At 42.0% G+C, this 26328-nt stretch overlaps 1 protein-coding gene across 2 annotated transcripts in view; it reads right to left on the bottom strand.

Moving 5' to 3' along the window:
• PTPN14 (protein tyrosine phosphatase non-receptor type 14) overlaps positions 1–26328 on the bottom strand; it is a 178311-nt gene that overhangs the window by 48601 nt on the left and 103382 nt on the right. For both annotated transcript variants that reach the window (XM_042924812.1, XM_042924813.1), the window contains 2 exons: positions 7265–7362; positions 4852–4919 (listed from right to left, as the gene is read on the bottom strand). In XM_042924812.1, the coding sequence (XP_042780746.1) occupies positions 4852–4919; positions 7265–7362 (166 nt within the window). The remainder of the gene's footprint in view (positions 1–4851; positions 4920–7264; positions 7363–26328) is intronic.

The raw sequence follows: 26328 nt of genomic DNA, 5'->3' as shown, positions 1-26328 counted from the left end.
GCTACGTGTCCTGGTGAGGCCTTCTGAGGCTCATCGTAGACACTGAGGGTGGAGGGCTGGGGGCTGAAGTTTGGCAGAAAACATCCCAAATGCCGATTCCCTGGATTCGAGAATACCATTTATACCAAGATGGCCTCCAATTTAACAATTTTCTGTGGATGAAACCCCACCCCCAAAAAAGGTACACCTCAAAACTGCAAGAAACATCCCATCTCAAATCAGGGAAACATGAAAAATCAATATCTTTTAAATCCGGAAAACGAGGGTGTAAATGAGGTGCTGGAAATTGTATAGCCCTGCAGATGGTCACGAGAAACCTCGGAGAAGGTGCAGGCAGCTCTTATTTTCCGTGCATTAACTGATTAATTTGCTGTTTTCCTGTCTAGCCATCCACTGAAATGACTCAAGTCCACGACAGGGAATAAGCACCGTTTTTCGTCGGGGAACAGCAAAGATGCCGTGTGGCTTGCACACGGGAGCGATGGGCGTGCATCCGGGTATTGAGTGGTAGTCCTAACGCGGTACTAATTGTGAGAAGCTAATGAAAGGCATGTGGCCGTAGGAGAAAATAAAGAAAGGTAAGCGAAGATCAGAAAGTGCTCCATGAAACCTCAGCTTCCTACTTTGAAAGGAGAAAAGCCCAAAGGTGCGCCTCTGCTATCCCACTCCATTCAAGCGCCTCCATCTGTGTGTGGGGCCTCCCTGAGGTATGCGCCCTGCCACAGGGAAGGCGCGAGCGGCCCTGCGTGAATGAAAAATGGCAGAGTGCATGCCTGTACACAGCGGCACACCTGTGGAGTGCCCTGTGTACTTCGCTTTGTTCTTTGCTCTGCCTCAGAAATGCCATTTGACGAATTCGGTTGCTTTTGTAAGATCAAACAAGGCCATTCATCCCATCTTCCCTCCCCCACCAAAGGAATGTAGTCTTCTCTTTGAATTCTCCAGTGGAACCTCGCAGAAGGTTTACAACCTTCCATGGCTCCCCACTGCCTGCTCAATTAGGTCAACACCTGGGCCTGGCATTCAGACCACTCTTCGGCGTGACCCGGCCTTCCCTTCCCGGCCTCCTCTCTCAAAGGTTCAAGGCCTCAGGCAAACCCCTCTTCCTAACAGAATGCTTGTATGTCTCCTGACACACTCATGCTGAGCCTTCCTGGAAGAAACACCAGGGGCCCATCACACTGAGTGAAACGTCACCCTGTCCTTCAGGTTTCGTCTCAACTACCGTTCCCTTGACCGGGCTTCCATATTCCCCCATGCAGGATGTAGCAAGCCTTTCGTCTTCCACTCTGAGTGTGGCTCATACAGCCCTCCCCACGGCTGGCCTACTGTCTCTCTTACACAGTTATCCGGATGCTCATCTGACCCTTCCTCCTTCACCCTCCCTCTTCTTCATCACTAACGGCACCAGCTCTTCTCCACATCACTTACGGGCCTATCACGGGGCTCTTACATGATGCCCACTTATAAGCTCTCCATATGCAGTAAGTGATCAATAAATGCTTATTGAACTAAACTCAACAGGCAACTCAGTAGGCAACAAAGTTTCACGTTGTCAAACCGGAGTTTCTAATCACACAGAGCAGGTTAATGATCGTTTGCACCTTCTGCCTGTCCTCTGCTTACATTTCAAAATTCGTGGAGTGTTGCTGCCCGAAAAGCACGGTCTTCAGCCTCCTTGTGCTTGAATGCCAGAGACAAGAGGGTCATGCTAATCATAAGACGATGACGATGGCAATGACAAGGACAACTACTTCCTGAGAATTCACCATGTGCCAAGTAACGTACTTCACGTGCATTCTCTCCTTTAGTTATCCCAGCTGGAGTAGGCATGCTATCCTCATTTTTAGATGAGAAAATGGAGGCTTTGGTGAGACAAATAATCAAATTTTAAAATAAACTAAATTAAATAACGGCCCAAGTTCACACAGCCGGTAAATGGCAGCCAGGACACGGGCACAGAATGCTTGGCTCCTATAGTGTGAGCCACCTGACCACAGGCCACAATGTATCCAGGGTACAACATGGGGCAGAATGACAGGGCAGAAGCCCAGGAACACTCACAATTCAGATATACACACTGACATCAGCTTCTGTCACAGTGTCTTCAGTGCTGTCCAACAAGACTTTCTGCAATGATGGAAATGTTCTATATCCAAGCTTTCTAGTACAGCAGGGTTAGCCACACGCGGCTACTGAATGTTTTTATTTTTTTTTAAAGTGTATATATTTTGACAGAGAGAGAGAGAGACAGAGAGTGAGGGAGGGGCAAAGAGAGAGAGAGAGGGAGACAGAGAGAGAGAGAGAGAGAGAGAGAGAACCCCAAGCAGGCTCCACACTGCCAGAGCAGAGCCTGATGTGAGGCTCAAATTCACAAACCATGAGAGCTTGACCTGAGCCAAACTCAAGAATCGGTTGCTTAACCAACTGAGCCACCCAGGCACCCCTACTGAGTGTTTTTTAAATGTAGCTAATGCAACTGAGGAACTGAATTTTTAATTTTATTTAACTTTAAGTAACTTCAATTTGGATGTATATCGCCAGCCACATGTCACAATGTATGTAGCTACTATCCCAAGGAGGGGAAGTTTGGATCCAAGAATAACATATCCATATTCATCCGTTCACTGTGAGATTTAACGAGGTCTATGCTGTTTAGGTATCTGATTTGCTCAGAGCCCAGTGGAGACCGTCATATTCTGGAAAAGGTGCGATACACAACTCCTTCCAGCCTTCACAGATAGCACTGGGACCTGCCAAAGCATTCTAACATCTACAAACTCGTAAGTATCATGCTGGCAATCACCATAAAAAATTCTAAATAGCACCGAAGCCTGGTCTCTGCCCAAAGGCTAGGTGAGTAAGACCTTTTTAGGAGACAAAGGTGAAAAAAAAAATTGTGGAAAATTCTCAACCCAATTGATTGTCTCCACTAGCACAAAAAGCACGCTCTCTAAAATTCTAAGGTGTGAACTTCACTTTCGTCTCCCCAAGCGCACTGGGGAGCCTCTGAGATGTTAGAGATGTTGGTTCAAGCATGTTGACACCAAATCCTATGAAGGGCTTCTGCGCCAAGTAATATGCTAATCTCTTTGAATGCAGGTCGATTTGATGGGCAGAGTTAACAAGGCATGAAAAACAACAGATTTATCAGACGATACAGATGTTTTCTTGGCGGGAAGAAGAATAAGGACAGAGTTATTCATGAAACCACAGAGATCTCGCAGTATTTCCCTAACCTATAAGAATAAAGGTTAAGTATGCGGCAACCTAGGCTCATCTCAAGCCCTGACAGGGATAATGACTACGGCCTTACATATGCTCGTCTTTCAAAACTTGAACCCTTGTCACCAGACACACTACTTTCTCCCATGTGCCACGGCCAACTGGATGCCAAGTTCTGCTCATTTGATTTCCAAAGTATCTCTTGCTTTGCTTTCGTGTTCTTCTTGTCACTCATAATACCTAAATCACTTCCTGCCCAGAACACCATGCTTCTCATCTGACCTCCTTTCACAAACGGTCTTACTGCTCTAATCCAGCGGTTCTCAAAGTGTGGGGTCTATAAATCCCCAGAGTCCACGGGTTCTGAGCCCTGAGATGTTTCATCTCATCTGCTGCCACTCCCCTCTGCCACTCCTGAGCGACAGTCAGATTCACCACAGACTCTTACACGATCACTCATGCCACCCTGCCCCTGCTCTTTCCCTCCCTGTCTAGATCATTCCTTGTTCCCTACCTGTCTGCCTGCTGCAATCCTGCCCACCCTCTGAGACACAACTCGCCCACCATTAGTCTTTAAGCCTTTCCTAACCACCACCCCCCCCCAGCAGAGGTAACCTCTCCCCACATAAAATCCTGACTGCACTTTATTACTCTTGGCTTTGCATTCTGATTTTGCAAACTTCCTATTTACTCAACTATTCGGCCGCTTCCCTGAGAACAAGGACCGTTTCTTATATAACTTTATTTCCTGGTAGTTAGTTACCCAGGCCAGTGCTTTGGGCAAAACAGTTGATAAAAAAATAAGTGATGAATGATCAGGGTTTCTAAAATCAGAGCCAGGATACTGCAGCACGTATAGCTTTTCAAACATTTTAATTCCTCCTCATTAAAACTCTTCTCATTTACCCCAAAGCTTCCAAACAGCAAACATACATTCTCCCGGGATTAAAACCTAGCCTCGTTCCTAATTTAACCCAAGACTGGGCATTTGACTCCATTGACTCATTCAATGAAATTTCACGAGTGCAGAATATACGCCAGTTAACGGTAACAAGACAGAAAGGGTATGTGCCTACGGACCACAGAGCTGACGTTCCAGCTGACAATCTGTCAACACTGAACACGTTTAGATACTGAAAGGGCCCTGAAGAATGCACATAGAAGGTGATTTAGCAGGAAGTGGTTGATGGCTGGAGTGTATCATACAGGTGGTCAAGGAAAAGGGAGTCGTCTCTGAGGAGGTGATATCTGACTCAAGATTTCAACGTCAAGTCACAGAAAGATCTGGAGCACACTACTGAAGGCACAGGAAACCCAAGGACGAAGGTTCTGGGATGGGAACAAACTTGATATGTTCAGAAAGTTAGGAAGAATGCCATGGCCCTGGAGAGGTGGACACGGGGACTGGGGAGAGGGGTGTCAGGGGACAGAGAGGTGCCTTTGAGGAGGCGGGAAGAAGTACCTTTTTCAGTGTTTGTTTATAAAATGCGTCCCCACTTTATAAACGCATGGACTTTCCTCCCCGGGGGAATATACGTATGTAAAATCCTCTGAGATTTTCAAAGGAAACAATTAAACACCCAGAGAAGGTAGAAAATTAATTAAGAAAAAGGAAATCACACTTACCATAGGAAACAGCACATATTCTCTGAGGAAATCTTGAGAATCAAACTGATTGTAGTCTCCAAAATCAGCTGAGAAGAAAAGCGGGGGGAAGGGTAGTGTTTATTACATGAAATTAAAGATGGAATAAAGCAAGGGTAAAATTATCGCCACATTTATTATTCCCACTTCGTCCTATTTCTTCACTATTCAATAAAAAAAACGGTGCCACAACATGTTTGATTTTGTTACCACTTTTACTTAGCAATACTGTAAATATCAGCATGTGAGCCCTATTACACAATTTTCTGGGGGAAAAAATGGGGAAATTTGAAAGCGATCCCTGAGCTATTTTAAAAATTTGAAACAAACCTATACTTATGTTTTTGTTAAATATGCACCAACACATTATCTTAAGAATATCTGCCAAGGGGGCTTTTTAACTCAAGGTTAATTGGGAGAACTGAAGAGCCAAACCCATCTGCAACTTTTCATATATTTGCAGCTGGAAATTCCCACCGTAAATCACCGTTGGCAAGCAACCCTGCACATTTTTACACCTCCTAAACAAGCTGACATGTTGCAAGATGCCAAAAATTCTGTTTTGTCCTGTTTTCATCTCACCACGGGATGTCTGAGCACATGCAAAAAGAAACTGTGTCTATATTATCAATCTATACATGCCTTGCATCTAATCCTACCTGCTCTCAAAAAAGATCAAACTGCATACAGACTTAATTTCATGCAAAAGATCTGGCATCAGGCAGAAATGGGTGCAGGTATCTTTGGGGTACAAGAGATACAGAATGCAAGAGTCCACACACAAGGCCAGCGTCCACACGTTGCTGAGAAGACAGAGACGCACCTAAGAAACTCAGCATTTAACTAATGAGCAATTAGGTGAGGCATTCAGGACGGCAACAATCACATGCTTGGCCTGTCTTCAAATTTACTCATCAGTTACTGTATTTCATCACGACGTATAACTAAGTGGATGTGTCTTCCTAAGGGCCCAACAAGGGTTCTTGGGAAAATTATTTTACAAATATGAGAGCTAGGGGAATGGCTGGCTTCAAGACCCCAGCGAACAGAGAGTTAGTTCACCAACTTCCTTTAGCCTGAAAGCTATCACACCAGGATCTTCCAGGATCCAGGAGGCCTGTGATAAAGCCAATGACTGAAGAGTAAGAGGCCAAAACGAGTAATAAAGTGAAGAAAGGAGAAAACTTTTTAAAAAGAGAAAGATCCAATTTGCAGAGGAGGGACACAGTGGATCTTCTCTCTCTTCTTCCTACTAAAGGGGGTCTTCTCCTTCATTTTGATGATCTTTCTTTCATGACCACTAACTGTTCTTTTGTATTGTTTTGGGCACTGTTCCTTTCCTTTCCAGTCTTTAAGTGGAGAGATGGGATACAACATACTTTGTGTATTTTCATCCACAAGGTAACGATAGCTAACTACTGGAGTTGTACGTCCAACAAAAATTGCTAAACTGCTAATACTCCGGGATGAAAGAGATCAAAGGACGTCTGCCTCTTTAGACATTCTAGAACCCAAAAGGTTCAACTTCAGTTCAGAATTTGGGATGGGAAGTTCAGTTCACAGCTTCTACAACAACAGTCCTCACAGCAAGGGCTTGGCGGCTGGCATTCCGTCTGGACACGAAGTGATTTTAAAGAAAACAGTCTCGGAAAGGGAAACCTGTTTCTTTTAAAAAATTATAGTTTATCTTCTTGTTTCCAATATGACTAAAGGCAATTAAGGCACCACTCAGTTAAGAGTAATGTATAAATATATGTAAAAGTCATGTAACATATTTTACATAAACATATGTAAAAATATATGTAACAACTTAGAAATGATAAAAACAATCGCTCCCATAAATCGAAGTAGGATAGATTGAAAGATGAAGGTACTTCACTATGTGTTTGTTGCTTCGCAATATCTGTCTGTCTATCTATCTATCTATCTATCTATCTATCGGTGTCATTATACATATATATGCATATGTTCCTCTCTTTAAGTGTGTGAGTATAAATTAGACTGCAATATTTAAAGCTATCACACTTGAAACTGATGTGAAAGTCAAAGAGTCACGGCATGAAGCCACAAAACATGACCACACTGGGCAGTGGAATCATTCTGAGAAAATGTTCCACAAACCCTGCATGTAGCTTTAATTAAAGTCAGGATGAAAGCTGCCATTTCTTCAAATAAAACTACAATTATACAAGCGTGAGCAATTTGCAAGCAGCCTTGCGAAGTCCACCAGCCTGCCACCAGAAATCACTATGTCCGCGTTTTTAACGTCTCTTGAAATGAAAAGTGAGACTTACCGAGGGATCGTTTCAGTAAATGGACTTTTTTTTTCTCAGAGAGGCCAGCAACACGGCAAACAGAAAATGGGATCTCGCGGGCCGGCCGCCACGCTCCTTACCTTGCACGGCCAAGCCGGCCAGTCGGATCACCTGCTCCAACGCACACCGCAATCGCCCTTCAAGCACGTCCTTTTTGACTTGCAGGTAATACTGATACCTGTTTATGGGAACAGAGGAACAAATAACCTTAAAAACACATACTTGGAATATGTTCCCACAACATCGATGTCTTGCTGTGTCAAACTCTGTGTGCACAGCGGGACGCACAGGTGATGCTGCTAAAGGTCAGCCGTGTTAAAGATGGAAAGTGCCCTCTTCCCGTGTTTATCTTTCTTTGATGTGGCAGGTGCCACATCCCGTGCATTCTCGGTTTGAGAACACTCTCATCAAATCATTTCAGTGTAGGTCCGCAGGGTGAAATACTGATGAGGACCCATTCCGCATAACAGAGATCAGGAATAAAAATGTTCTTCCACACCTGGCTGCCCACAGCAACACAGCTGTCCAGCCTACATTCAACAGTGGGGCATTCCTAAAAGAAGTTCTAGAAACATGTCATTTTTTTCTTTTTTTTAAACTCAAAAGTTTGGTAGAGCAGAACACAAAGAAGCCAAATAATTTGGCATTCTGCTAATGGATAGGATAGAGCTTCTGAGAGCGAAGCTAACCCTACAGGTCCGTGGCTCACAAAAATCCAACCCGAAGTACACTCTCAAGCCAGCATAGCGCAGGTGAACAGAACGTGCCCGTGTACAACATCAAACCTCAAAGTAGACCACTGCTCTCAGAAACCAATAAATACACTGTATTGTTTCCTTGCCAATAAGACTGTATTCTTAGAATTACCTACACATTTAGATATCTCCTCACCCCAAACCTTTCTTCCTAGGACTCCACTTCCCTTGACCATACTCTTAAAACAGTCACCTCTATAACAGACTTTTCCTAGCACCAATTCTTGGCAAATATTAACAACCTTTCTGCTCTTGGTAACCATGACTTTCTACTTTTTCTAAACTTGGACATGTCAATGCAGGGAGTTCAAGAGTGATCCAAAGCTCAACTCTTTTAGAGAGAGGCAACAAACACTGAGAGCTAATTATTGCTATCTCTACCTTGTTATCATGCATATCATTACATATCAATCCAATGCCTATTTGAGGGAAGGAATCAGGCTCCCTGTCTCCTCTAATAGAGTCTCTCTCTATTTCTTCTCTCCTCTTGGGTCTGCTGGTCAGGGTAGAGACAACCATGTCAGGCTCTGGTGGGGAAAACCTATACTCAAATCAGAAGGACCAATGCTGAGTTATTTAAGACTTCTTTTTTGTAAAACTTAGCATGTAATAGAAAAACACCCTGTTCTTCCTATACCCAGCCTAACTTTCACCTAAAATATTCATAATCATTTTACAGGCTCCACTACTGAATCAAGAGTTTTACTTCCCGTCCACATCAAGAAATGTATACTGGGGCACCTGGGTGGCTCAGTCGGTTAAGTGACCGACTTCGGCTCAGGTCATGATCTCACGGTTCATGAGTTCGAGCCCTGCGTTGGGCTCTGTGCTGACAGCTTGGAGCCTGGAGCCTGCTTCAGATTGGATTCTGTCTCCCCCTCTCTCTGCCCCTCCCCCACTGGCGCTCTGTCTCTCCCCCTCTCAAAAATAAATAAACATTAAAAAAAATTTTTTAAATAGAAATGTATATAAGTGCCTGTGCTGATTCTTAGAGACAAGTCCCTGGTATGTGTAGAAAATCTCTGTGCCCACTCCGTGCCCTGAGGTCAGTGGGCAGGGCTCTGTCTCACCTAGTTACTATATATATCCTTAGCTGGCTAGAAGCATCATGGATTCTAAATCCCAACAAATAGGAATACAGGTTACATATAAGAACATGTGGTTAAAAGTCTTTGGTAATGAAGTAGCAGTTTCTGACAGTGCGCAATCAGTAAGGAGGAAATACTAGCTGGATATTTCTTAAAACCCTGTGAAAGTGAAGGCACTGCCTGGGGATGGAGGAAGGGGCAGAGTTTTGGACAATCGTGTTTGACGGAAAGAAAAGGGGAAGCCATAGCCTGTCTCTTCATTATTCACAGCAGAGAATCAGAGTAAATGAAAACATTTTGAAGCAATAATTGTGCATGAAGTTAAAGAAACACCCAGAGTAAATCGAAACATCACGGACTAAAGAAATCTGGATTGCTACAGTTAAAATATGCCACATGTTATCTTCTGGTTTTCTTCTTTCACCTGTTCACTCAAGTTCTGTCCCCAGGCTCAAGTGTATTCAAGCTCCACCTCTCCAAACGTTTCACCCGAGGTGAGTTAACACTACAGAAGCGTGGTCCCATGCGCTCGCATAATATAAGGGCCTGCTCTCTGCTGCCCACTTTTCTCCCATCCCAAGGGGGAAAAGGTAGCAAGTTCTGCACAAGGTACATGTTGAGGATCTGAGGTTCCATGGTTTTATTCGGCAAACCAAGAGCTCCAACAGAAATGGTTTACGTTAGTGCCTTTGCCTCAAGGCACATGCACCCTGCCAATGATGGGCAAAGCTCAGGTTCTATAGCCTCACTTGAAGAGCAGATTTGTGTCTAAAAATGCAATCTGATGCGCACTATTAGTTCATCTCCTGGGGGGAAAGCTCAGTAGAACTTGAACCAGGAGGGAAAACATGGACTGTGGAAGCTTACTTCCCATTCCATGTAACCAAGCACATTCCCTGTTTGTGTTCCCTTCCCTCAAGGCTCTTCCTTAGTATCGTCTGCCATGTTCTTTCCTTGTGCCCTAGCCTGACTCTTGGTTTTCCTCTGGCACCTGCCTTGTGGCTCAAGGAAACAGTAAAAGTTCCACTCATTTGTATGAGGTAACTTTCACTTCCAGAGACTAAGAACTGTATATTCTAACTAACTTGGATGTAAATTAAAAAATAAATAAAATGGCAAAAAAATAAAAATAAAGATAGTAAAATAAAAAAAAATGAGTGATCAAGTCACAAATAGACATGGTGGAAACTCAAATGCACGTTACTAAGTGAAAGAAGGCAACCAAAGAAAACTACATACTCTATGATGCCAACTATATGACATTCTGAAGCAAAACTATGGACACAATAAAAAGATCAGCAGTTGCCAAGGGCTGTTGGGGGAGGGGAAAAATGAACAGAAAGAGCTCAGAGGATTTTTAGGAAATATTTTTAGTGAAATTTTTAGTGAAAAGATGATATTATAATAATATATATCCTTATACTGATACATATCCTTATAATGATATATATTGTTATATTTGTCTAGACCTATATAATGTACAACACCAAAAATAAACTTGAAGGCAAAATAAAAAAAAAAAAAAAAGAGAGAGAGAGAGAGAGAGAGAGAGACTAAGAATTGCCCATGAGTCTTTCATGGAAGATCTTTCAGGCTTATAACCAGGCCAGTTCTTAGATAACTGAACACCTCCTTGTGGAAACCTAGGAAAGCAAGAGGGTCCTAAGTCATCAAAGGATCTTTTAGGTGTCAAGAGTTCATTGTGAAAGGAGATAGACCTTTGAAAAGGAGCCATTTAGACTCTGAAGATCACACTTTCAAAAGTAGGGGAATCAGAAGAAAAGAACTATGAGGAAGTGTTACTTCATCTTACTGCCAGAGGATCCCGCTGCGGCTTTCTTCAGAAAAGTTAAAGGACATCGGAACCAAGTAAACAAAACAACCAAACAACAACAACACAAAACCCAGAATTTCGGGATAGGAAGGAATCTTAAGTTTACTGAAGAAAAGTACAATGGGAATGGGATAAGAAAGAAAGAAAGAAAGAAAAAGAGAGAAAGACAGAGAGAAAGAAAGAAAAAGAAAGAAAGAAAGAAAGAAAGAAAGAAAGAAAAAGAAAGAAAGAAAGAAAGAAGAAAGAAAGAAAGAAAGAGAAAGAAAGAAAGAAAGAAAGAAAAAAAGAAAGAGAGAAAGAAAGAGAGAAAGAGAAAGAAAGAAAGAAAAAGAGAAAGAAAGAAAGAAAGAAAGAAAGAAAGAAAGAAAAGAAAAAGGAAAAAGGAAAAGAAAAAGAAAGGCCAACCAACCAACCAACCAAAACCAAACCAGAACATACAATTTCAAGGCAGGAAAAGTGGTAAAGTTCACCCCCTTCTCCTAATCCTACAACGCTGAATCTCTTCTATTAGCATCCGCTCCCTGCCATCTTGAGTGGTTCTGACTCATATTCTGCTCTACAAGCCCAGGAGAAATGTGGATATTCACACTTATTAAGCACTTCCTGTGCACAGAAGTTGGTTAGGAGCCGAGGACATCCCGGAGAGGTTGATGACTGTCAACAGGGGCGCGCTTCCTGTCTTGGACCACTGACGCCATGGTTCTCTCTCCAGTGCACTACTAAGGGCTCAGCTTTTAAGAACCAAAGAGTGAAGCATTTTAAAAGGTGTTACCCTAGCATTATCTGCCATAGCTAGAGCCTTTGATCATGCAGGGCCCTTTAGGAATGTAACTTGCAGAAGTCAGCGAAATAATCGTAGTTTTCTCATCCTGCCGATTCCAACTTTCACCTACAGTTATCACTTCTATAACATGTGAGGAAGTTCTAGTACAGATCCATTCCATTCCAGGCAACAGTGTGTTCCAATTCACTAGCAAGGAACAGCAGCATTGTTCCCGGTCATTCAGGTTGGACGCAGGCTGAAGAACGAGAGGCTGAAGAGGCAGAGCTCTTTCCTGGAAGCCATCCAGACTATGCGAGAATCTGAACAGAGTTAATGATACGCTGTTACTACCACACGAGACTGTGGATGTGACGATGTGAGACTGCAGAAACGAGAATGAAATGTGAACCACTTTGGAAACTGTTTGTTTGGTACATTTTTGCTCAAAAGGCACTTTTGTAAAGTATGATAATTCCATCCTGTATGAAGACTAAATTAGAGAATACGAGCTGAAATTCTATTTCTAGAATGTTTGGTTTTTGCTTATTTTTGATTAGAGATTCAATTCTAACGGCAGTAAAATGTAACAGTGAATTCTATTTTGGAAACATGCAATTTCACGGAAGTATACTCCACCCTGTCATAGCTTTGGGTGGAGGGGAAAAAAAAATACACCAATCCTCATGCCAGGAAAGTATTTGCCAACTTTCCAAAGGGATCCTCTTTGAAACCCCGAGCTCACAAGAAAAACTTTTTAATATTTTTCATATTCAAAGACCTGGAAATAGCCCACCTGACTGCTGGGGTCCAATGAGTGGTTTTAGGTTAGGATTCCGCTCTCCCTCTAAGAAGTGGTGAACAAAACTATGCTTGTTTGAAAAAATTAAAAAAAATAAAAAAAATAAAAAATTTAAAAAAACAAAACAAATTAAAAAAAAAACTATGCTTGTTGAATAAAGGTAACATTTCTATTTTCAAAGTTTTTTGTTTTGTTTTGTTTTGAATCCACAAAGATTAAAATTCCGATTTCTCTACGTGAAACAGAAAAGCTTCCTGATAGTCAGTGCTATTAAATATTACAACTCAAAACTGACAAATAATATGAACCAGTCTTTAGATGTCTCATCTGTCCGGAATAGTTCCATCCGATCTCAAGAAAACAAGTGACTTTTCCAAGTTCCTTCCTCCCCCTAAGCTTCTGAAAAGAAATTTTTTTTTTTTAAATACCATACTGGGTCCCATCAATAGAGCATTCAGTTCTTCTGACCGTCGTATCAAAGAACTCTTTGAAAATTACACCCCATAATATCATCCTCAACATTTACAGATGTGCCGCCACGATCTTCAATCTCTCTTTTTAATTCATGTAAGGGGAATTTAAGTCCTTATGCAACTCTGCTCTATTTGCTGGTCTGTCGCTGCTTCTCTGATGGAGAAATTCCATGTGGTGTTCTGAAAAGTATGGACTGTACTACCGCAGAACCACAAATAAGGCGAGAGGAACGCAGAGGCCGAGTACGTGTTGCTTTGAAAATATTTCTCCCACCCCTCCCACAAGAGAAATGTTCATTCCAAACCCAGTTCAGCAGAAGTGCCTCCAACAGAGAACAGCTATGAAAGTATAAAAGCCTTAAGAGCTGGTCTGGGTCATGCCTCTACTCAAAGACTTCACATTGTCAGCACGAATCACAGGATGGTGGGGACAGGAGTGGGGGAGGCCACTTCTATTGCTCCAAATGGTTGCTCTCCATGAAGCCTCCCCGCTGAGAGGGTCATACCCACTCACCTCCCTCATCGACTGTGCTACAGCTTTGGCGTCAATGGGATGGGGGTGGAAGTGACAGGTGCCACTCCTGAGCCGAAGCCTTCTGAGCCATTTCTGTTTCCCTTTGCCCTGAGCTCCAGGGAAAGAAGGCAGCGGACACAGTGGTCATGTAAGGTGGGCAGGAAAAAGCCTTTGTTTCTGAAGGCCACAGAGATCCGCAGGGCACACATCGTCAGAGCATGATTTAGCCCACGTTGTTTGATAAGGGAAGGATTTCCAAGACCCAAGTCCTACCCTTTTGTTTTTAGAGAAGAAAACCGTGTGGAGGAAGAAGAAATGACTTGTCCACGGTAACACACTGCTCTTGAAGGCAGGGCCAGACAGACCGGAGCTCAGAGCTCTCCTCCCGCACTCGAGGGTGGAATCTGATTCCCAGCCACTGCGGCCAAGTCATCAGTTCCACTGAAGTCTAAAAGTAAAAACGAAAATAAAAATGCCACTGCCTGGTGCTTTTTGTGATCCCAGTGCCTCTAAGGAAAGGCTTCGATAACCAAGCAACCTTCCTCCCCATTAGATTGTGCCACAGCATGTGAGACAGACACTGGTAAGAGGAGCTTCTCTGTAAAAATGTATTATAGTCGTAAGTGGACCGACCCATGGATTATTCGGATCTGTTGTGTTGGGTTTTCTTCCCAGTAGCAGCCTCTCGGAAATTTCACTTTCCTGCCCTGGAGGTAGACAGAGGGCAAGAAGACTGAGCTATGCATTTAATCACTTGTGAACAACATTATAAGACAGAAAGGGGACAAAGTGAAATCTAGAGAGCTGGGTCGCTGATTGTAGGTTCCCAGAAGGAGAGGCTCTACCCAGAAATGGGTACAAAACGGCCCTTAGATGTATGTATTTCCAAATGCAGATTTTTAAAAAAAGTTTTTTAATTTATTTTGAGAGAAAGTGGGAGTGCGTGTGTGCATGCGAGCTGGGGAGGGGCAGAGAGAGAGAGAGAGAGAGAGAGAGAGAGGGAAGTTCAAGCAGGCTCCACGAGAGAGAGGGAAGGAGAGAGAGGGAGAGAGAGAGAGAGACAGAGAGAGAGAGAGAGAGAGAGAGAGAGAGAGAGAGAGAGAAGCTCAAGCAGGCTCCACGCTGTCAAAAGAGCGTGACACGGGGCTCGAACTCACCAGCAGCAAGATCATGACCTGAGCCAAAATCAAGAGTCAGACGCTTAACTGACTGAGCCACCCAGGCGCCCCCCAAATGCAGAGTTTTAAAAAAAAAACAGACCGCAGTTCATCCTCAGTAAAGACATCTGCAGTCTTTACTGGGTGTGATTCAGCTGAATCAAGGTACTTCTATATTATGGATCATAAAAAAGGCTATCTAGGCTTCATTCTGTTACCACCTTACTGAGTAACACCTGATGAGTTGTATGATCGGCACCTATCACCCATACATTACTCTTTTTACCCCCACTGCCCGAGGAGATCTGAGAGAGAAGGAAAATGCTTTCTCATAGTTAAAAATAGGTTACTGAAAGCATCCTGTAAGCTGTAACTATCGACCTGCATTACCACTGTTATTATCAGACAGCTCCTGTTCTGCTTCTCCCTTCCCTACAGTTCAAGGTCAGTCAAACCAGCTTATCTCTTGTGCATGGTCAGTAGGGCTGTGACAACTTAGAGAGAGAAGGGCATTTCAAAACCATCCCTACATTCCTCAGTCTGTGAAGGCTTTCCATCAACTACTGGGGTCGGAGGGGTGAGCGAGAGAAAGACGGGTTGTCATTGTGATCACGAGGGAAAGTGTAATGACTTGAATTGCCCTTTCCTCACTAGAAAACTTCCTTCACAGTCAGCCACATCAGAAGAATCTTGCCAGAATGTACTGGAAACCAGCTCTCCCAGGGCAGAGCAGTATGTACCAAAACACTAGCATTGCTTTCTGGTTGACACAGGGCAAGCAAGAAATAAATGTCCAAGTTTCTCCACTATGAAGGACAGGGGACTGAGGACAAGCTGTCCTAGCAGCAAGTGAACATCATTTTAACCCTGAGATTGACCGAGATACCAACAGGAGAGAAAGAGCACATTCCATCCATTCCAAAGGGTGTTCCCAGCTATAAATCCGGATAATGGACAGGGTGGCTCACCCTGTTCTCCGTCTGCCGGGACCAGATAAACAGTAAGTACACAGGCACACAACCAGATGAACCTGACTGCCTCCTCCGTCCCCCTGTCCTCAAAACCCCTGAGAAGATTTCAGTTGATGATTGTTCAAGTATAATAATGTGTTTGCTGCCTGACAAATGCACTATCTCAAAGCTTTTATACTTAATGAACGTTCGAGTTGACGGTCAATTAAAACTCTGCATTGTCAGGCAGACTACAAAGGCAAAACTCCTGCAACTGTGCAAAATTGAAATAACCCAACGGGGGAGGTCTGGGGGGGGGGGGGGGGGGGAGGCTAAAACTATAACTCAACAAAGATAACCTTAAAAGGGAAAGTTTGTCTCCTAGCCTTTTCACACACAAGCCACTACAGGCGCGTGCGTGAAAATACAAACATGTGCATGTACTCAAACACACACAGACAAGACGGTCCCGGCAAAACTTCAATTCCAGAAGTTTTCAGCGTTCGTCGATCAATACCCTATTCTGCCAGAGACACCTTACTTCTTACGGAGACTCCTTAGGTTTCAGTGAGTCAAAGGATTGTAATTCTTTCCTAAAAAGGATAATGTTTGTTTAAATGCACACAAACACACACAAGCCTTACTTAGCTACTAGTGAAGGAAGGCCAATGATAGCAAGGTGTTGCAAAAGCGAAAAGCATGCCACAACCTGATCCCTGCTTTCTGCTCTTGAACTCCTGCATTAATTATAACAAATTACAGGGAATCCAAGTGCAGTTTATAAGTACAATAAACTCCCTAATAATAGCCTATAATTTAATCAAGGGTTCTCTTTAAAAAAGAAAAACTCTTTCACTACAATACATCAGAGAGGGAGAGAGAATACCCCAACACCACTTTTTCTGCCACCTTCAATGCTCTTGGGTACAGATTCCTTTGTGGCATTCACATCGAGAGTACTTAAAAGAGCCAAATGGGCTTCACTGCTAGGGGCCGTGATGCCCTGAACTAGAAAAACATAAAAGAACCGGAAATACCTAGCCTTGAAAGCAAATACAGTCCTAAAAGCGTGTGATGTTAAAGTAAGATCTGAGTCTGTTTTGCTCGGTCTTAAAAATCTCCAATGACTCGGAGGACAGTTTGGAAGTTCCTCAAAAAGTTAATTATGGAGTGACCATACGACCCAGCAATTCTGCTCCTAGGTATATCCCCGCGGGAACTGAGAACACAGGCTCACACAGAAACATGTGCACAAATAGCCATATTATCCATAATGGCCCCAATTTTAGGAAGGGGTAAACAAAATGCAGCCTGTCCATACAATGGAATATGACTTAGTCACAAAAAAGAACGAGGTACTGATACCTGCTACCGGTTGAATTGTGAAAACGTTATGCTAAGTGAAAGACGACAGACACTAGAGGCCACATATTGTACAATTCCATTTCTATGAAATGTCCTAAGGGGCAAATCCATGGATAGGAAGTAGATTAGCGGTTGTGTGAGGCTAAGAGAACAGGGGAGGGGGAAAGGAAATGTCCTGAAATCAGATAGTGTCAATGACTGCGTAACGTTGGGAATACACCAAGAACCACTGAATGGTAGACTTCAAAATAGTTAAAATACCAAATGTTATGGTATGTGAATTTTATCTCAACAAAACATCCAATGACCTTAATCGGGAAAATGCTCACACTCCTGATACAGCTCACGAAGCTCCTCATGATCCACTCAGAACTCTTTTCTTTCCGACCTCATGTCTCACTACGCACCACATCCCCGAGCTGTGATCAGTTTACCGTGCTTCCCAAAACCTACCACACTCCCTTCCTCCTGTTCACTGTTTCTACTGTCTGAACGCCCTTGCCCGTCCTCCTCCATTTGGACAATCACTTACTCACCCTTCAAACCTCAGTTGAAATTCATCTCCTTTCATAAAGCTTCCCAAACCTCAACCGGTTAATGGCTCCTCCCCCCAGCCCTCCCAGTACCTCACCCACGTCTCTCCTGCAATGTCATCTACACCTCCCCTTTTCCACCACAACGCCCTCACAGACTCGAGACTGGGTCTTATCATTTGATGTCAGTACCTGGCACTAAGTAGACACTCAGTAAACATTTCTGAGTGGATGAAATACTGACAGAGGGAGGGAGCGAGGGAGACTAATCACCTCATAGTAAGATTACTAGATGTTATTTCTAAGGTACGCAAGAGGCCCCTAAAAGCTTCAAAAATATAACTCACCACACACTAAGCAGGAAGCCTTAAAAAACTTTTTGCTTTTCAGCAAAGGGGAAAAAAAATATTCCTTCAAAGACCTAAAAGAGCCAATACAGTATTGAAAGAGAGCAAAGGTGACACTACCTGATTTCAAGAGATTATCAAGGCAAAGACAAAACGGTGTAGTATTGGTGAAAGAATAAACAAATAGATCAACAGAACAGAACAGAGTCCAGATATAAACCTTCATAAACAGAATCAGCTGATCTTTGACAAAGGGGAAAAGGCAATACAATGGAACAAAGATAATCTCTCCATGAAATGGTGTTGGAATAACTGTGAATCCACATACCCGCCCCCCGACCCAAAAAGAGAGAGAGAGAGAGAGAGAAAATCTAGAAACGTCAGACCTTATCCTTCACAAAAACAACTCAGAATGAATGACAGACCTAAATACAAAATGTAAAGCCATAAGAATCCTAGAAGACAACAGGAGAAAATCTAGTTGATCTTAGATATGGCAATGACAGTTTAGATTCAACATCAAAGACACAATCCATGAAACAATTACTGACTTTGTTAAAATTTAAAACTCTGTTCTGCAAAAGGCAACACAAGAGAATGAGAAGACAAGCCACAATTGGGAGAAAATATTTACAAAAGCCACATCTGATAAAGGATTCATCCAAAACATACAAAGAACTCTTAAAACTCAACAAAAAGGACCCAATTTAAAAGTGGGTCAGAGATCTTTTTTTTTTAAGTTTATTTATTTTGAGAGAGCATGCACGTGTGTACCTGTGAGTGGAAGAGGGGCAAAGAGAGGGAGAGAGAGAATCCCAAGCAGGCTCTGTGCCGTGCTGTCAGCACAGAGCCCAACGTGGGGCTCAAACTCATGAACTGTGAGATCATGGCCTGAGCCAAAATCAAGAGTTGGATGCTTAACCAACTGAGCTACCCGGGCACCCCCAAAATAGACAAGGATCTTAACAGACACTTCACTATGGAAATGTATAGATAGCAAAGAAATACATGGCAAGATGTTCTGCCTCATGACATCAGGGAAATTCAAATGAAAACAACAATGAGATACTAACTACTACATACCTCTTAGAATGGCCAAAGTCCAGAACACTGACAACGAAATGTTGGCAAGGATATGGAGCAACAGGATTTCTCACTCACTGAGATCCTGTCGAGAATGCAAAATGGTGGTTTCTTAAACTAAACACTCTTACCATATGATCTAGCAATCATGCTCCTTGGTATTTACTCAAGGGAGTTGAAAACTTATATCCATACACAAACCCACGCACAGATGTTTACAGCAGCTTTATTCATAATTTCCCAGACATGGAAACAATCAATACGTCTTTCAGTAGGTGACTGGACAAATAAACCGTGTACATCCAGACAACAGAATATTATTCGGCACCAAAGGGAAATGAGCTGTCAAGACATGAAAAGATGTGGAAACTTAAATGCATGTTACCAAGTGGAAGAAGCCAATCTGAAAAGGCTATGCATTGTATGATTCCAACTATAGGAAAAGGCAAACCCATGGAGACAGTAAAGAGATCAGTGGTTGCAGAAGGGAGGATGAACAGGCAGAGGACATGGGCCCTTGGGGCAGTTAAAATACTGTGTATGATACTGTAAGAATGGATACATGTCATTATACATTTGTCCACATCCACAGAATGTACAGCAGTAAGAGAGAACCCTCAGGTAAACTATGGACTCTGGGTAAGGATGATGTGTCAATATAAGTCATTCTTGGTAAGAATTCTGATGAGTGATAATACTGCACGTTATGAGGGCAAGGGGTATGTAGGAAATCTCTCTATCTTTCCCCTGATTTTGTTGTAAATCTAAACCTGCTCTAAAAAAATAGAAGCTTACAAAAAAGAAAAAAGAAAAAAGTATTCCTTCAGTATGGACCATTTGTTTACCAGTTGATGATTTAAACTATTTTCTGAGCGACTGAGCAGCAAAGAAGGAAGCCAGGGCTGAATCACAGTCAAGGACTACAGACTGCGTGAAATAAACCCTCATGGTGGGCATTAGAAGTACAGATCAAGGAGGAATAGGGGTCCATGCAGATTAGCATGACTCAAACCACTCCTCTACACTGAGGTTGTAAAATATGGAGCCTTGACTCTCTGATACTAGGAATAAATATGTCTTGACTCATCAGCTCAAACTACACACCTGCCTGCCCCCAAAATCATATATTCATAATATTACCTAGGACTCCGCTGTGGGAAAAAGGAGCTTAAGTTATTACATCGGTAAGCTGGGTGAGTCAACTCCCCAAAAATCTGTCTTCCTGGTAAAGAGCCAGGTTTGTGGCTAAGAAGTTTGCATAAATCCTTAAAAATTTGGTGAGCTAGCAGATGGAAGAGTAGGGCTGTTGTTCGCTCTATGCCTGGTCTGAAGGAAAAAAAGAAATGAAAATCAATGACTCTGAGGCGAGAGGATCATCTCTGTGGATGGCCATGAATGCTTTCTTAGAGTCTCTAATTAACGGTAGTTCCTACATTCTCACAAGCGAACTGCTGAAAGAAGCGAATTCTTCTGTCAATGAAGTAACGTCCCAGAAATGAGTAGGAAATACTACGGGCTTAATAAATGCTTGATGAATGAATGATGGAATCAAAATAATTAATTATATATCCCTAGAGACTATGATAGAAACAGAGGTTCCCAGCCTATATTAAGCCACATGACTAGACACAAAGGGTATCTGGTCATTACCCACGACCAGGAAGTTCAGTATGGATGGAGATGAATGGGGAGAAGACTGGATACTAGCATTCTGTCTTCTTCAACCCAGTTTCCTACCATCAAAGAAGGACAGTGCAAAGAGTAGGCCTTCTTCTGCTCTCACACATAGAATGTGTGCCAGCCTATACAACTCTCACATACCTGGTAGACTCAAGAAACAACTTAAGATTCTATATTGGTCAAAGGCAAGTGACAAGCCAGGGAACACCTCCCAACTGTGGGGACCCTCCAGTCTAAGATAAGTGTTGGAAGGGAAAGATCTGTCATTGATTGTGATTTGTTTCTGTTCACGGTGATGGACTGAGAATCCTGACTGCCTTTATTTTTGTCTACAGCGGGATCAAGACTAGACTCTGGCGTCTCAGTACTCCGAATGAACATCACTTTCTACATCCTTCCCTCCAGCATCTCTGTCATCAAAACCATGACCCCACCCAGGTTTTGCCCCGAGAACTGGCCAAGTCTGATTTTACACTCTGGCTGCTGTTTTTACTTATTGACCAATCTAAATTTTAAATATTTCTAATCACTGGGTTTTTAGGTTTAGTGCTTAAACTCTGAGGGTGCCCACTCCCCCGGGGGTTGTCTAGCCACTTAATGCACACGTTCTCATATTTAGAGCTTAAAAAACATATGAAAACTAAAAGAGTGACCCATGTTAAAAGTATATTTAAAAACACGGACAGAGCGCACACGCATGCGTACACACACACACACACACACACATATACAGGCTATATGGAAAATTCATCAGAAATAGCAAAAGAGCTGATATTTCTGCCTAGAAGTCACAACTACAGGAGATCCCTTGAGATCCAATTGGATGACCTTTATTTCCATAGTAAGGCAAGTGCCGGGCCCACCCCACTTTGAACCTGCCAATAAGGTCCATGTTCAACCTCTCCCCAATCACAGCACCTCAATATCACAGCTTTTATATATTTCTAATGATGATAGGCTCACCCATCTCCACTGAGCCCATAACTACCTTGAGGGCACAAACCACCCCTCTTTGTTCAATAATTCACAGATCCAGTAGATGATCCTCGACTTGGTAACCATGCAAAAAGCATTATGATCATTTACTGACTCAGAGAAACCCAGTGAGTAAAAAGAATGCTTCTTTGGAAGCCAGCCACTCAAATAGTTGGCATAAAACAATATTGGACTCAGCAGCAAAATAAAATCCCCAAATCACCTAAACCCAGGTATTGCGTAATATAAAGCTTTTTCTCAGCCACTGAGTCAGAATATTTCATTCCATCCTCTTTGTTCCCACTGCATTTTGTAACTCTAACATGGTAGTGATGGGGCAATTTGCTTAATTATGTAGATCCAACTTTGTTTCCTTGGCTATTTTAAAAACTTGGTTTGTTCATCTCTGTGTTCTCCCTCAACATCTAGCATACTGAGGTCTTCACTGCACATTCATATTAGAGCAAGACACCATGACATCCATATATGATGTGGCCTTCCTTAAAAGCCAGTTAAGTACAGACTGTTCCTAGCTTCCTACATCGTTCCTAGCTTAGGCTCTGAACGAAATAATAATAATACACCATATGTCTATCAAAAAGCTTTGGAGACTTGAACTCACCACACCTGAAATTAAAAAAATTTTTTTTTAATGTTTATTCATTTTTGAGAGACAGAGAGAGACACAGCATGAGCAGGAGAGGAGCAGAGAGAGAGGGAGACACAGAATCTGAAGCAGGCTCCAGGCTCTGAGCTGTCAGCACAGAGCCCGACGCGGGGCTCGAACCCACGAACCGCGAGATCATGACCTGAGGCCGGAGGCAGAAGCTCGACCGACCGAGGCACCCAGGCACCCCACCACAACTAAAATTTTAATCAATTTTTCTAGATGTTAAGAAATCAGAAGACTCGAATAATCCTGAATTGTTAACAGGGCCTTCCATCCACAGCGTTGTTTTCCAAGTGTTTTCATGTGTAATATTTCATGCCATCTCACATTCTCAAGGACTCTCTAAGATGGTCATGACATTTCGCATCTACCCACGAGGAAATGCAAACCCAGAGAGGCAACGTGACTTGCCAAGGCTTCTGATTTTACAGTCAAGTGCTTTTTCATTATAACATTGTGCCTGTGTGGTCAAATGGCACAGTCTGTCATTTCTATAGGTCTGGAGCATGAATCTGAAAGGGAAAAACTGGAAGGACCAAAAAACAAAACAAAACAACTACAGAAAGTTATAAACACATTACAACATGAATCCGGGGACCATTTACTGAATTTTAACTCTTGGAAATGAATACTTTTCTTCTGCAGAATCTTCAAAAGCTGCTGAGGATATCAAGTGTGGCAACAACTGCCAAAGATAAAATACCAAACCAGCAAACATCTCACTGCCCAAGAATCTAGCATCTTCCCATGCTGTGATTTCTGCCAAAATTGTGCTTGACATTTTCAGGCATGGAAATGTCTGTCTACAATTCTTCCTTTCAACCCCTGTCTAGGGCTCTAGGATTAAAGGACTAGATACTCCTTTTGTTGGATGCAATTTGAAAATAATTTTGGATGCCCTTTCTTCTTTTAGAGTGTGGTTTTCTAACTGCCCCAGTCTCTAAAAGCAATCTTTTTACATCCCCCAACATACAATAAACTTAAAGGTAGAAAATGCAATTTCCTAGAAAAGGAAATGATGATCTAAAGAGACAAAAGGCTACACACAGGTGGAAAGAAGCCCTTTGTTTAGGTATGGGGACAAAGAAGGGGGACTGTCAAGCAGAGAACTATAATTGCCACCTCAGAGAAAGTTTTTCATTTCTTTCATTTCACGGAGAAGGCTGCTCTAAACACATTCCTCCTTTTCATTAGAAGTTGAAAATTTTGGGGGAGCCTGGGTGGCTCAGTCGGTTAGGTGTCCGACTTCAGCTCAGGTCATGATCTCATGGCTTATGAGCTCAAGCCCTGTGTCAGGCTCTCTGCTGACAGCTCAGAGCCTGGAGCCTGCTTCGGATTCTGTGTCTCCCTTTCTCTTTGTCCCTTCCCTACTCATGCTCTGTCTCTCTCCTTCAAAAATAAATAAACATTAAAAAATTAAAAAAAATAATAAATTGAAAAATTTTAAACTATCTCATTAGTATAGGAACACATCAAATGCCTCTTTAGGAACTCAGAACTCACTGGGGCATTAAACCAAGAAAGGGTACCAGTTCAAAGGTCAAGAAAGGTCTCTCTGATAAGGCGAGCTCTGAACGGAGATCTGAAAAAAATGAGGAGCTGGCCTTATTAATATTTGGGGGAAGGATGTTCTGGTTCAGCCGATCCAAGGGCTTGTAGGAACACGCATAGTGGTATGTTCAACAATGGGAAGGGAGCCCATGTAGCAAGGAGCAAGCACGAGGACAAATGGTAGGGAACAATGGGGGAAAGGTCACAGAGGTGAAACGTAATTGAAGGATTTGGACTATACTGAGTAAGATGGCAAACCAGTGGAAGGCGCTGAGCAAAGGAGCCACATAACGTGACACACACTGAAAAAGAAAGGCACTGGTTGCTGTACAGACACTGGACCATAAGGGGCAAGGGTGGACATAGGGACAGCAGGCAGGAGATATGATGATGGACTAAGGTAGAGCAGGAGCAGTGGATATGGGACAAAGCAGTCAGACTCTGGACATATTTTGAAGGTTGGATATGGGGTAGATGAGGACAAATTCATGGATATCTGTAAGAGTTTCAGTCTGAGCAGCAGAAATAAAAATTTCAGATAAAGACTCCTCCTTTTGGGAGAAATGACAGACTGCTCCTTAAATTTGGAGAAAACAGACTTAACTATTGGTTTAAAAAAATTATAACCACATTATCATTCACTAAAGCTTGTACATTCATCAAACCACTTCAGTCAAACATTCGATCTCATCGTTTTTACGTTGAGGGGGGAGGGGACTCTTTTTGACATAATAATGGGTATCCTCCTTTTTTTCATCGTTCTTCTTCCTCTTCCCCATCCCCTAAATCCTCTGCTTCATATTTCCGTATAGGAAATAACTTCAAAGAATGAAGCTCATAATATTTCTACCTGTTTTCTAAGATCTGAATTTTCAGTGCAGACCAACAATGGTTAGTTAAGAGTGTAGCAAGAGTGAAATGAGCAAAGGGTAAGTGGTAGGAAATGGGAAATGAAATACTACTTCTGTCTTTGGCAAAATCTCTGGGGAGCCCAAATCATGGCTACTTCCCACTTGATCCCCGTTATAAAAGTGACATACTTAAAAAAAAAAAAAAGCAGTATCATCTTCAAATTAAAGGTTAATTAAAAATAGTCTTTGCAGTACAACTTGACCAAAAAACACGCCCTAAAAAACCAGAGAAGAAAAACAAGTTTGTGTAATTAATATTTACAAGTCCACACATTTTCTGTTATTCAAAATTTTATTATTTTTATGAAAACTCATCTAGAGTCACTCTCACCTTTATACGCCTTTATACTACTGGCAACTAGGTTCTGTGCATAGAATGAAATCCCAAGTATTTCTCCACTTTCTCAAGTTAGTACATCCTGGGTAACTTCCAGCAGTTCTGACAGACAGGAATGACTGTGCTCATAGACAGGCTGCTTTTCTCATAAAAGTCGTGATCATAGATTTAAGGTAAGTCTAAAGAGGAATTTGATCAAAAGTATAGACACAGAAAAACATATGGTGGACTTCTATAGTTTATCATTTATATGTCTTTATATAAACTCTTCTATATGTTTATCATCTTCTCTATGGAGGGGATCTGTAATAATTAGCACATGAAAATAAACCATTATCTGGGAATTGGAAAACACTGTTTCACTATCTTTTTATTTTTTTATAATTTTTAAAAAATTTCAATAGGCTCCACAACCAACGTGGGGCTCAAACTCACAACCCTGAGGTCAAGAGTCGCATGCTCTACTGACTGAGCCAGTCAGGTGCCCCAACAACCTTTTTAAAGAATATAATTCAGTATCTAATTTTAATCATTTAGATAATCAGGGTACTGTATGTTCTTAAAATTCCCAACTGGAATTTTATAAAAATGGAAGGAGCCATTTGCAAGGTACTGTGACTATTTCAAAAACGTGACCTTCATGAGAGCCGGGATTTTGTCTGTTTTGTTTACTGCCATATCTCCAGTAACTGAAAGACTCCTAGCACACAACAGATGCTTGGTAAATACTTAGTGAATGTATACATGCATAGGTGAATGGATGAATAAATGAATGAGTGAATGAAAATGCCACAGTGATTTGCACCTTGTCCCAAAGGGCTGTTCAAGTACACTAAAATATTAATGATGCAAAAATTATGCTAATTATTTAGTTCAGGGTATGTATTTAATAATATTTATAGAAATATTTACATTCAAATATTTATAGAAAAAATATTTATAGAAAGTACTAATGGTAGAGAATTTTTTTTAAAACATAGGGTCTTACAATGAGAAGAAAAAGTAAAGCTGATCCCTTTATAATGAAAATATTGGGTACTCTAGCTTTGGAAGGTAGCATGTTTCCTTAATAATCACCAACTTAAAACTCTAAAGAAGAAATTACATAATTTAGTTCCAGGACACAGAACGAGACTTCATACCAGGAACCTGTGACCCAATAGTAACAAGAAAATCTTGTCCTTCAAAAAATTATTTCTTCCAAGAAATCAAAACTGTATGCAAAATGATTTAATTATTTCTTTAAGACATAAATATGAAAATTCTGCTGTGGTAAAGGAGATGTTATTTAACAGATTAAAGAGATAACAGTGAAGCTAACTGGTTTCCCTGAGGTCACACAGCAAATTAACAGGGGTA

Source organism: Panthera leo, chromosome F3 (assembly GCF_018350215.1).
Source record: "Panthera leo isolate Ple1 chromosome F3, P.leo_Ple1_pat1.1, whole genome shotgun sequence".
Classification (NCBI taxonomy): Eukaryota; Metazoa; Chordata; class Mammalia; order Carnivora; family Felidae; genus Panthera; species Panthera leo.
Note: the sequence above shows the minus strand (reverse complement) of the source record. Positions and strands in the feature narration are given on the sequence as shown.